This window comes from Lipophrys pholis (assembly GCF_963383615.2).
Source record: "Lipophrys pholis genome assembly, chromosome: 12".
NCBI classification, from domain to species: Eukaryota; Metazoa; Chordata; class Actinopteri; order Blenniiformes; family Blenniidae; genus Lipophrys; species Lipophrys pholis.
This window is the reverse complement of record NC_137641.1, coordinates 6,399,455-6,412,892: the sequence shown is the minus strand read 5'-3', so window position 1 is coordinate 6,412,892 and position 13,438 is coordinate 6,399,455. Positions and strand designations below refer to the sequence as shown.

The 13,438-nt window shown below is 46.6% G+C and overlaps 1 protein-coding gene across 1 annotated transcript in view; it reads left to right on the top strand.

The window, feature by feature from the left end:
• The window catches only part of slc27a6 (solute carrier family 27 member 6), a 29,821-nt gene extending 19,382 nt beyond the window's left edge, over nucleotides 1-10,439 (top strand). The window contains 6 exon segments of the mRNA XM_080476999.1: nucleotides 2,636-2,830; nucleotides 6,236-6,326; nucleotides 6,448-6,646; nucleotides 6,984-7,081; nucleotides 7,843-7,973; nucleotides 8,454-10,439. Coding sequence (XP_080333125.1) covers nucleotides 2,636-2,830; nucleotides 6,236-6,326; nucleotides 6,448-6,646; nucleotides 6,984-7,081; nucleotides 7,843-7,973; nucleotides 8,454-8,630 — 891 coding nt within the window. The 3' untranslated portion in view covers nucleotides 8,631-10,439.
• The last annotated feature ends 2,999 nt before the right edge of the window (nucleotides 10,440-13,438 follow it).

Genomic DNA, 13,438 nt, shown 5'->3' with positions numbered 1-13,438 from the left:
GTGTGTGTGTCTGTCTGGGATGTGTGTGTTTGTCTGTCTGGGATGTGTGTTTGTCTGTCTGGGATGTGTGTTTGTCTATCAGGTATGTGTGTTTGTCTGTCTGGGATGTGTGTTTGTCTGTCTGGGATGTGTGTGTTGCTCAGGCTCTGTCCACACGGTGTGAACGGGTTCCAGAGTGGAGGAATTAGAAAACACTGCCTCGACTTTGACGTGTGGACGCACATTAGCTGATAACGATGATGTCATAGCCCCGCCTCTCGACCTTTAACCTCCGTGACGTCACTGAAGACCAACATGGAGGACGACCTGCGCCAGGTGGAGAAGCTGCTAATGCTCGTCGCTTTAATGAGGCCATATGTTGATTTCTCCAATTCAAGGAATTATTTATGCTCTTCTTCTGTGTTTTGGTGTATTTCCGTTGCAGCGCCGCCTAAAGGCCTGGCATATGTACCACATGGTTTTGAGTTGTTTTGATGGTGCCGTGTGTACGAGGAGAAGATGAAGAGTGAAAGAAGATGGTTCTGGCTGGTGTGGACAGGGACTCAGATTCAAACAGGGATTCTAATCTAACGAGTGGCGGTTTGCAGAGTCGTCATCCGGTTGGAGTTTATACCACGTCTGAGACACAAGCCGGGCTTTGTCTGTTTGTACACACACACACACACAGACACACACACACACACACACACACACACACACACACAGTGTGAGGCCCATGCCAGTCCTCTTTTGACCCTGGCCTCAAAGCGTTCTTTGTCCCCCCCTCTGAGTCGGGGGGCGGCAGGCCGAGCTGATCTCATCACTGAGGACAAACTAAAGATGGAGGCTCCTCCTGCACGTACACACCAGCACACGTACACACCAGCACACGTACACACGTACACACCAACACACGTATACACACCAACACATTTACACATCAACACACGTACACACCAGCACACGTACACACCAACACACGTACACACGTACACACATACACACGTACACACCAACACACGTATACACACCAACACATTTACACATTTACACATCAACACACGTACACACCAACACATTTACACACCAACACACGTACACACGTACACACATACACACGTACACACCAACACACGTATACACACCAACACATTTACACATCAACACACATACACACGTACACACCAACACACGTACACACCAACACATTTACACACCAACATACGTACACACATACATACCAACACACCTACGCACATTTGCACACCAACACATTTACACATCAACACACATACACACCAACACAGGCACACACCAACACACATTTACACACGTACACACATTTACACACCAACACACCAACACACTTACACACCAACATACGTACACACATACACATGTACACACAACGCACATTTGCACACCAACACATTTACACATCAACACACGTACACACCAACACATTTACACACCAACACACGTACACACATATACACACCAACACATTTACACACCAACACATTTACACATCAACACACATACACACCAACACACGCACACACCAAAACACATATACACACCAACACACGCACACACCAACACACGTACACACGTACACACATATACAAACCAACACATTTACACATTAATATACATACACACCAACACACGTATACACACCAACACATTTACACACATACACACCTACACACCAACACATTTACACACCAACACACATATACACACCAACACACATACACACCAACACACGTATACACCAACACACATACACACATATACACACCAACACATTTACACATCAACACACATTCACACCAACACACATATACACACTAACACATGCACACACAAACACAATTGTAATACTTGCACTTACATATGTGTAAATAAAATCAGTTAGAAACTGTGAAAACCATCAAAGTGATTATCGTGAAAAAAAATCTAACTGAAAGACGATCCTACAATCCAAACCTCTGACGAAGCGCCGCCCCCCCTTAGTTACTGTTGCTAAGTTGGACAAGAGCTGACTGAGTGTTTACGATGTCTGCTGTTAGCATAGAAGCCTCAACGCAACCGCTCCTGGACAGCTTAGCACTTAGCCACCTAGCGTACTGGATCAGCTAACAACATTGATTAGCGAGCGACATTGATCAACTAGCGGCATTGATCAACTAGCGGCTAACGTCGGTTTTCATTAGGTGAGCTAGCTGGCTAGCTCATGGATAGCATTACGTGGTTGATATTTTACGACCAGATTACTCTGATTATACAGACGTTGTTTTACTTTGGAACAAACGTCGGCGTCCTTGTTTCTCATTGGTTGACTTGTGTTCGGGTGTTTGGCTCAGTCCTCACGAGAGGTTTGTCCAGGTTTTGTTTTGAACTGAAATTAAGTAATACTCATCGTTTATCGTTTCTGACACCTCGTATCGCCGCCGTGTTTATCGTTGATGCTGGTTGAATTTTTATTGGCTGATTGGCGTTTGGGGCGGGACTTGGCTCAATGTCCTTTCTCTGTCCAGGTTCAGTCCCTGTTTCTACTGTCCTGCAAAACCTGGTCTCACAAACTGGTGGACCCTGGTCCTGGTCCTAGTCCTAGTCCTGGTCCTGACCCTGTGTGTTGCCCCCCCTGCAGGCGGAGCTGGACCAGCTCCACGGCGTGAGGATGGGGGTGGGGAACGGCCTGCGGCAGGACGTCTGGCGGGAGTTCCTGCGCCGTTTCGGGAATGTTAAGATGTGCGAAGTCTACGGATCCACCGAGGGGAACCTCTGCTTCATGAACCACGTCGGCAAGATCGGCACCGTGGGCCGCTCCAACTTCTTCTACAGGGTGAGGAACCGGCTTCTGCAAGGTCACAGGTCAACGAAGGTCACAGGTTGAAGGTCAATGGAAGTGAGCCGGGTGGGTGGAGGTGTAGGTGGAGGCAAAGCAGATTGATTTATAGACCACCACTCAAACAACGCATTTCACAGAGAAATAAAAGGAATATATTAGTAAAAGAAATACATTAAAGTAACCAATGACGAGTCTTAATCTCCAGTGACCGTATTCACAAAGCATCCTAAGACTAAGAGTAGCTCTTAGTGACGTCACTAATCTTAGAATTCCTTGAATTTTAAAACTTTTCTTAGAATTTTTCCTTACTAAGATAAAAGTAATTCACAAAGCATCTTAAGCCCTCAGAGAGCTCCTAAGGTGGAAAACCACTAAAAGTAGTGAGGAGGACTTTTAAGAAGCCTAAGAGTTTCTTAAACAGACAAGATGACAGAAAGACAAAGAGAAAAGGAAGATGTTTAACGATAACGATTTAATGACACACTACAGGAATAATGTTTGTGGTCGACCTCATCAAGGCGGAGCTAACAGCACTGCTCTTTTTTTGTTTTCTATTCCATTTGTTGTTTTCATCGTTCTGCCAAATCAAATCTCTTTTCATAAAAGCTCCACCAATCACAGGAATTGGTGACCGCTGCATCCACCATTAATATCAAATATATTAAGTGGTAAAAATAACCAGCATGGGCAGAAAAGATAACAGTAATCAAATCAATATAATAATCTGCATGTGAACGAGGTACGTTCCATCATTTTTAAGCTGTGTACAAATTAAGGATATTTTTCTCAGTTTCATCATCATGACATAAAATTATTTTCATGAATACACATTTTTAATATTTGATGGGTTAATTTTACTCTCCATTCATTACAAGTAGCACAGAGGCTTTATTCTGTCTTCCTTTCTCTAACAACCAATCAGCTTTCAGCAGACTGCATCATACATGGCAACGGGGTCGACCACACCTCCTCACCAGGATAAAAGTTGCTGTCAACCCCTCGCTCAGAGTTGCTCTTAGAAACTTCCTGAATCACTTTGAAGCTGAGCTTCCTTGCTAGGAAGTTTTAGGCTAATTTAGGAGCTCTGAGAGACTTTGAGACGCTTCGTGAATACGAGCGCCCATCGTTTAGTATTTGACTAAACCCGTTCCCACAACCACTGACCAAACGGTCACTGGAACCACGTAGATCCTCAGGATCAACTTTTCCCAGAAAGTATTTGATTTCCCGAATCACCTACAAATATTCCGTAAACATGATGCCCTGGTTCCTTCGCTAACAACAGACTTTACGCTTCCAACATAGAAATACTAGATTTCTGCAGCTGAGCAAAGGAACTGCAGCTCTGAACACAATGAGCAAGATAGATGGAGCTTTAATCTGCCATTAATTTGAAAGGGCAATTTTCAAGTCACAGGTTAAACGAGAGTTGAAGGGAATTAAAACTGAAGAATTAAATCGAGCTTTTTAACGATAAATGTAATAAATTAAGTGAAGTCTATTGTTTGTTCCAAAGCCTGTGCAGATAAGAATGTTTCAGTCCTGATTTAAGGCTTCAGGAAGTTTGTTCCTCAGGTAGGAACCAAAAACTGCTTCACCTCGTTTCTTCTGACTCTGGGAACATTTAGTAAACCTCTTCCTGAGGACCTCAGGTCTGGATTCAGCTCTGGATTCAGCTCTGGATTCAGCTCTAGATTCAGCTCTGGATTCAGCTCTGGATTCAGGTCTAGATTCAGGTCTAGATTCAGGTCTAGATTCAGGTCTGGATCTTTGTAGCTGAAAGGTCGACGTTTGAAAGAATTAAAGCTTCACCCTCAACCTTCATCCTGCATTTATGATGGTGTTCATCTCAGCACACTTTCACTGTTTCTGAGTCAGCTGCTGCAGCCTCCACCCAGGGTGGAGTACACCACTACCACCCAGGGTGGAGCACACTACACCACCTACACTGAATCTGATTCCATCGATTTATTAATTAGTCTAACACATGAGCATATCATTTAAAACATAATGACAAACAGATAGCATGTGACATGACCTTTGTAGATTCCAGTTCCTATTGAGGATTTTCTTTATAGACTGAAACACACAGAAACACTGAAACAGAGACTACACATTGACTAATAGTTTTGCTGCAATAATAAACCCATAGCGGGCTGGATGGAGGCTGGGTGGTGGCTAGGTGGAGGGTGGAAGGAGGCTCGGTGGTTGCTAGGTGGAGGGTAGATGGAGGCTGGATGGAGGCTGGTGGGGGCTGGATGGAGGCTTGGTGGTGGGTAGGTGGAGGCTGGGTGGATGGAGGCTTGGTGGGGGCTTGCTGGGGGCTGGATGGAGGCTTGGTTGAGGGTGGATGGAGGCTTGGTGGTGGCTAGGTGGAGGCTGGGGGGAGGGTGGATGGAGGCTTGGTGGGGGCTGGATGGAGGCTTGGTGGTGGCTGGGTGGTGGCTAGGTGGAGGCTGGGTGGAGGTGAAGTGGCTTCCGACTGTTCTGGTCTCAACCACTAATACTTGAGCTACTTGTTGAGTTACAAAACACTGCATGGATTTAATCCTAATCTGTGACTGAGCTATTCTGAGGAGTGTCCTCCTCCTCCTGCTCCTCTTTATTGTCCTCCTCCTGCTCCTCCTCCTTGTCCTCCTCCTGGTCCTCTTGCTCTTCCTGCTCCTCCTCCTTATCCTCCTCCTCCTCCTCCTGCTCCTCTTTCTTGTCCTCCTGCTACTCTTTCTTGTACTCCTCCTTCTTGTCCTCCTGCTTCTCCTCCTTGCCCTCCTCCTGCTCCTCCTTCTTGTCCTCCTGCTTCTCCTCCTTGCCCTCCTCCTGCTCCTCCTGCTCCTCTTTCTTGTCCTCCTGCTCCTCCTGCTGCTCTTGTTCATCCTGCAGGAGCTTAGAAAACAGAGTTATAGAACGTACGGATGTACAGATATAAATAACAGGATTCTGGGTTCAGTAAAGTCTTTAATCCTGGAGGTCTGCTGCGTCTGACCTCGGGACCTCTGGTGGGGGTGGGGTGTGGGGGAGGGGGAGGGGGAGGGGGCGGCGCGGGGGGGGGGGGGGTGCTCTAGGCTTCCATGTAATCTATAGAATCCACTGAAAACTGAGCAAATCAAGATGAGAGGAAACTGTAGTGGGGTGTGGAAGAAATCAGTGTATTGATCATGACTGACGTTGCTCCACAGCTGATCTCAGCCTGAAGATAGCAACGGTCAATTCAAGGGGACATTCTGTAATATTGATTTGTTCACTTCTATTCACTCCCTGTGGAGCTACAAGAATCCTCCAGGGATCAATGACATATGTCTGGTTCTGATTTTGGTTCTGGTTCTGTTTGTGATTTTGGTTCTGGTTCTGTTTGTGATTTTGGTTCTACTTCTGATTCTGGCTGTGGTTTCTTCTGTGCAGCTTCTGTTCAAGTATGAGCTGGTGAAATATGACATGGTGAAAGACGAGCCCGTGAAAGATCACCATGGTTTCTGCCAGCGGGTAGAGAGAGGTGAGACTGAAGCTCCGGAGTAGATTCTGCAACAGGAAGTAGATTCTGCAACAGGAAGTAGATTCTGCAACAGGAAGTAGATTCCTTCATCATGTGACCTGTCCTGTCTCATGTCGTGAAGGTGAGACGGGTCTGCTGCTGTCGAAGGTCAGTTTCTTCAGCCCGTTCTTTGGATACGCCGGCAGCAAGACGCTGACGGAGAGGAAGCTGCTGAGAAACGTGTTGGTGAAGGGTGACGCCTACTTCAATACCGGAGACCTGATGGCTGAAGACCACGACGGCTTCATCTGCTTCAGGGACCGAGTGGGAGACACGTACAGGTACAGAGTGGGAGACACGTACTGAGTGGGAGACACGTACTAAGTGGGAGACACGTACAGACACAGAGTAGGAGACACGTACAGACACCGAGTGGGAGACACGTACTGAGTGGGAGACACGTACTAAGTGGGAGACATGTACAGACACAGAGTAGGAGACACGTACAGACACCGAGTGGGAGACACGTACTGAGTGGGAGCCATGTACAGACACCTAGTTGGGGACACATACAGGTACTGAGTTGGAGACTGAGTTTCAGCTATGAGTCTTAGCTGGAAACCAGGATCCAGCCTCCGAGTGTTCAGTGTGTCTGAAGCTTGTCGACTCTGCTTTCAGGTGGAAAGGTGAAAACGTGGCGACCACTGAGGTGACGGAGACTTTGGGGCTGGTGGATTTCATCCAGGAAGTCAACGTGTACGGAGTGGAAGTGCCAGGTATCACGGTCCAAACATCTTTACAGGTACCAGCAGGACGGTTCTGTCCGACCCGCCGGAACCAACAGACCTGTGGAGGCAGGAGTGACCAGCAGGTGGCAGCATCACTCACAGCTGAACCATCACTGAATGTGAAGGGTGTTTATGAAAGACTAAGGCAGAAATACTCTCAGGCTTTATTTCACAGGCTTCCAGAAAGTCCACATTATTTAGATTTTGGGAAAAGTAAAACATCATGGAGCTCTGAGGAAAACGAGGCTGCACATCTTAGATGTGCTACGATGACTCGTTGATTGCTTGAAATCACCTCCCGAAACCACCGTCTGTGAGCACAGTTCACCACCAAATCCACACATGCTAAAGTTAACGCTGTGTCATGTACGAAGAAGCAACAGGAGAGTGCTTCCTCTGGTATGAGGGTATGTTAGTGCCAATGGCGTGAGCAGCCCCCTGTCCGACGGTGTGAGGGTACGTTAGTGCAGCTTCCTGTTCAACGGTATGAGGGTACGTTAGAGCTGCTTCCTGTCCGACGGTGTGAGGGTACGTTAGAGCAGCTTCCTGTCCGACGGTATGAGGGTACGTTAGAGCAGCTTCCTGTCCGACGGTATGAAGGCACGTTAGTGACCCTGTACCAACTTTTCACAGATGTGTGGCTGCCAAATCCAAATCAAAAGCAGCTAATATTTTCCATGAAAAGCTGAAATGCCTCTGACACTGCAGGGTGCTCCTCTGCTGACCTCTGACCCCTGACCTGTGTTCAGGACACGAGGGCCGAGCGGGGATGGCGGCCGTGATTGTGCGACCGGGGATGGAGTTCGATGGTGAGAAGCTGTTCCAGCATGCAGTGAGAGACCTGCCAGCGTACGCTCGCCCGCTCTTCATCAGGCTGCAGGTGATGACAACACACTGACTCAACACACTCACTCAACTGACTCAACTCATCTCACTGACTGACCACACTGACTCAACTCATCTCACTGACTCATCTCACTGGGTAATTGTCCCTCCTAACTCCTTAACTATCGACTTTACCTTAACCCCGTGGATGACGTCACGGGGTTAAGGAAAGGTGTTAGGAGGCTTCCTAAAGGAGTTAGTGAAAGGCGATCATGTTAGTGTGGCAGTCGGACCGCACCTTTACTTAGTGACATCATAATAATGCAACTCTGACTGCTTATCCAGAACGTGTCCTGCTCGGGAGCAGGTTAGACATTCAGAGTCAGTTAGCATGGTGATTTATCCTGGTGAGAAGTGAACCAGGGTCGTAGTATGGAAAACCAGAGTTAATCCTGAAGTTATCTTGATAAGAGAAAATCCACCGTCATAGTGCAGGCCTCAGGTCTCACTCAGTCTCTTGGTTCTGGTTCCTCAGGAGACCCTGGAGATGACGAGCACCTTCAAGCAGCAGAAGTTCCATCTGGTACAAAGCGGCTTCAACCCGTCCAAGGTCTGTGACCCGGTCTACGTGCTGGACCAGCAGCAGCAGAGCTACATCCCCCTTACCGAGGCGGTCTACCAGGACATCGCATCTGGACTACGGAAGCTCTAGACCCAGCAGGACCAGACCTGGTCCCAGACCTGCAGACCAGGTCTGGGACCCGCATTGATTGATGGATTGAGAACAGCTTGATTTGAATAATCTGAACATTGAAACAACAAAGTTCATTCATTCATTCATTGATGGTTGGATGAACAGTGTGATGACTCAGTGAGTCTCTGACGTGTTTCTGCTCTGATGAGCGGCTGAAGCTTCACTAGAATCAGAATGAAGAATCACAGCAACAGTGACTTGATGAACACATGAATAACTGAAGTGAAAGAGTGGACAGTTTACACACTGAGGGTTTTTAATCCAGATGTGTGACGTGATAGAAAAGATGTGAAGGAACGAGTTTTTAAATGAGATTGTTAAAGGGTGAATGGATGAATCACCTCCGTTACCTGAAGTGCCTTTATTCCAGTTTGATGGTGACTCAGTGAAATAACGTTTTCATCCTGCGATTAGTTTCTGCCACCTCAGCGTTTTTCATTTATTGTCTCACCACTGCGGCAGCGGCTGGCCAGTAGAGGGCGATCAAAGCAATCAGTCGTCTGATGTCCGCGGCTTAACGACTGTTAAATCGTCCATCAGCAGACCTGCTTGGCGTTAAAGTCGCTTCTGGTTTGTTCTGGTGTTTCTACGAGACGTAGCAGCGGAGAGAACGAGTGATAATTAACTCTCTCACTTCTCTTCTGATTCACAGTTTGAAAGGAGAAATGTGGCTGAAAAGCTTCAGGTTCAGTTTTCTCCATTACCGTTATTTTTAAATTCACATGAACAGAAACGTGTTCAGAATTTATCAAACATTTTTAGGTTTGTTCATGTTTAGAAAAATAATTTCCAGTGAATCGGCCCCAAAGCACACAGACTTTCTAAAAGAGACGAGCGAAGCTTCTGCTTAAGTTTGTTAGGTGTTTTAATAAAAGTGTCCAACACCAGGGGGCTCTCTGTTCACTGGATGTTTAAAAGTACAATAGTTTCCACCACTAGGGGGCTCCCTGTTCACTGGATGTTTAAAAGTACAATAGTTTCCACCACCAGGGGGCTCCCTGTTCACTGGATGTTTAAAAGTACAATAGTTTCCACCACTAGGGGGCTCTCTCAGTGTAAAACAGGAACAATTGTTGTAATGTGGTTTATAAACACTGTGTTTATGTTCACAGTCAGAATAAAGACTGAATCTAAAGAACGATGAAGAGCCCACCTCAGAACTTTACCACCAGCCGCTGCTGCATGGCTGCTTCGCTTCTTGTGTCATTTCCTGCTGCTGGAGTGTCATTTAGCAATAAACACGTAGCTCAAGTTGTCCGACCCTCGGACCAAAACCTCACGAGGACGAAGAGTTTTCATGGTTCACCAGACTCCAGTTGATTCGCCGAAGGTCGTTTTAGTCGGAGGAGGAGACACGAAGCCATGCTGCCAACCCCACGCTAGCCAGACTAACCTAGCGTTAGCATTTTCAGATGTACACACCGAATGCTGCAAATCAAACGCTAATCGGGCTAACCCAGCGTTGGCGTCATCAGACGTACACGCCGAACGCTGCAAACATGATGCTAACCATGCTAATCAAGTAGTATTAGCGTTGTCAGGCTGCACCAGCTCCTGTTTGATTCTCAGGAAAACGTTTTGCACCTGCAGAATGTCGACTTGCACTGATTTTGTCTGAAACGTTTCAGGTTGTGAACTTTGTGTGAAATAATTGTCTAATAAATCAAGAATTCAACTGTCTTTGTTGTTGTTTGCAGTCAGAGTGAATTCTGTGCTTCTGCTATAAGTTTCTATCTGAAATGAAAATAAAGGTTGTTGAAGATGGAGAACAAGGTGTCGTAGTGGTGAAGGAGACCACTGCTCCACCATGTGATGTGTCATTTCAAAATAATTTTGTGATTTTGGAGTAAAATCAACATGAAATCCACTGAATTTATGTAGTGTTTGCTCATTTTTCAGTTTTTAAAGTTGTTTTATTTTGAAATGACACATCAGAATTCTTTCATATTAGCTGAGTGGTATCCTGGGATGGACGACTATCACTGTGCAATGACCTCATAATAACTAGAGATTTTGGAGTAGAATCAACAAGAAATCAGGGGGAGTGTTTGGTTCTATTTAAATTTTCTAAGGCATTTTATTTTGAAATCACTCATGAGAATTTCTTAATGTTAACTGAGTGGTATGGTATGGTCCACTAAATCAATAAGACAAGTAATCAAATTCTTAGCTTCAAATGGATTTTATTTTTGAAATGTAACATCACATTGTAAAATATAAGTGTCATGACCTCCACCTCTGGCTCTGCCTACTGCCAGCATTTTCCCTTCCCCTCCCTCCTTTCCTTTTTCTCAGGTAGGCGTGTGCTGCATGCTGGTGAGGTGTGGAGTGCAGTCTGATTACCTGAGTGCACTCACCTGAGGCAGGGTGTGGCGACACCAATCAATTCACCTCGCTCCCCATAAAGCTGGCTTCAGATCAAGACTCGGCGCCAGACTGTAAACTATTGACACTTTTGACCAACCCTGTCGCACCAAGCCCCTGTTTGTGACGCCATTCACAATAAGTTTGATTTATTATCATATTGAAAAGAATATTTGAATTCCATCCATACGTTATTTGAATTGACTTTTAATAAGCACTTTTTAGCTTGAATAAATCATTCTTGGGAAGAGTTATAATAGATTCATGGTGATGTGATTGAAGCTTTTATTTTGAAATCAACATTCTTACATCGGTCATTTCCTGCTGGAGTTCTGCAAACAGCCAAAGTCCAGCTCTCTCTCTCACACACGCACACACAGGGCTGTTTCTCCAGCGACTGGCTTTGCTGCAGTTAAACGAACAGTTTCCTTTGACGGGTGTGTGGCGTGGAGGTGATCAGCCTCAAGAGAGATTCATGCAGGGTACAAGATGGCGGCATAGTTAGACCATACTACTACTAATAGACTTGCTCTGACTTGCTCAGCTCAGCAACGCAGCATTGATATTAAAGTTATTTTCAGACACTATTGGACACTTTGTCCCCAGCAGACATAGAAAGGCGAGCATCGATCAAGACTGTTTGAGCCACTCGCACGCCATGCCACCGAAAAGCACAAAGGAGCCGAGTAAGACTGGCGGCGCCGAGAGTGCGTGGCTTGCTGGGAGCTAAGGAGCGAGCCGCTGCTAACACGACCCGCGCGCCTGACCCAGAGCTTCGCCAAGCCATCCAAGAAATAACATCAGGAAAGGGACAGACGATAAACTGGACCTTTATCTCAGATGCTTCAGGCTCAAACACTGGAGCTGAAGGACCTCGTGAAACGAGCTAACGAAGTGGAGGAAGGAGTCTCAGGAGTAGAGGATGGATCAGCCAAAGCTAGCGCACAAATTAAAGCGCCGGAGAAGGAAGTGGCTGAAATGGGAGAACAGATTGATGACTGGAGAATAGAGGCAGGAGGAAGAATATCTGCCTTTTTGGGCTGGCCGACGGCGATGAGGGACCCAACCGGTGAAGCTTTTTATAAGCTGGCTGCCCAACTTCCTCCAGATAGAAGCCAAGTCTAACTGGATCAAAATAGAGCGGGCACACAGCACACTGGTTCCCAGTCCCGGACCTCGCCATCCCTCTTCTGGGTTCATAATGTGGGCTACAAGCAGCAGGTGCTCCAGGCCTCCACACGGATGGACAACCACTGATGTACCAAGGATTGAAAATGATGTTTCTCCAGGAATTATCAGCTCCAATCATCCGCAGACGCCAGAACTTTGATGAGGCGAAGCAGCGACTGACTGGCTGGTGGACAGAACTCCAGGCTCTCAGCCCGGTGGAGGATCCCTCACAGCGGAAGGATGAAGGTGACCGACTCTCCTGCTGAAGCTCTGGATGTTCTGGACAGTTTGTGTGAGATAATTGGCCAACATGGCTCCACCAGCTTTACTGCTCAACACACCTACGTACCAGCTCCGGCCTTTCCTTCCTCATCTTCAGCTCCTCCAGCTGCTCCTCCACAGCATGTCTCTCCCTCAACACTGCAGAGCGAGCCTCCAGTGCAGCTCTCTCAGCTAGGGCCTGTTTGTATGCCGATGAGATGGAAGATCTGAATTTTGAGCTGGTGTCATTTTTTGTATTAGATTTTGCATGTTTAGACTGTGTTTCAAGTTTACCACTCGCTGAGCCAGAACCCCCACTGGGCTGCATGGCTGCAGCAGGCTCAACAACCATATTGTCCATTTGTAGCCCAAAATCAGAATTCATATTTAATCAAACACAATCAGAAACTCCAAAAAATGCCTTTTCAACAAAAATGCCTTTCACACACACAGACCACTCACAGTTCATTTAAATGTCCATTTTTACAGATGCATGTTTTTTTTTCCTTTCAATTATGTGTGCACACAAATTTCTCAATGGCCACAGTTGGTCGTGCCACACATACATAGAGTCCAGTAGGTGTAGTGAAGAAACCCGATGGTGATCAGTGGTTGAGGTTCTGTGGTCCTTAATTGATCGTTGAGAGCAGGTGCCTGTCCCACATTGTCCAAAGTCTCAAAACGATCAACTCCAACGCCGACTTGATCCTCATTGATCAGCTGCTGTCGGCGCTCCACAAGACTTGCACGTTCCTATGAGCAAGTCTTTTTCTTACTTGTCCAATGTCTTAACCATCAATCCAACTCTGACGATCCTCCTTGATCATCTACTGCCGGCTTTCCACTGTCGGTGAACGATGAGTCTTGCAAGGTGTCAATCAAATCTGTCCTTTATTCACCAAGCTTCACAACTTGGCACGGATCCAAAGCTGACTCCCTCGATCAGCTCCTGCCGGTGAACGAGGAGTCGA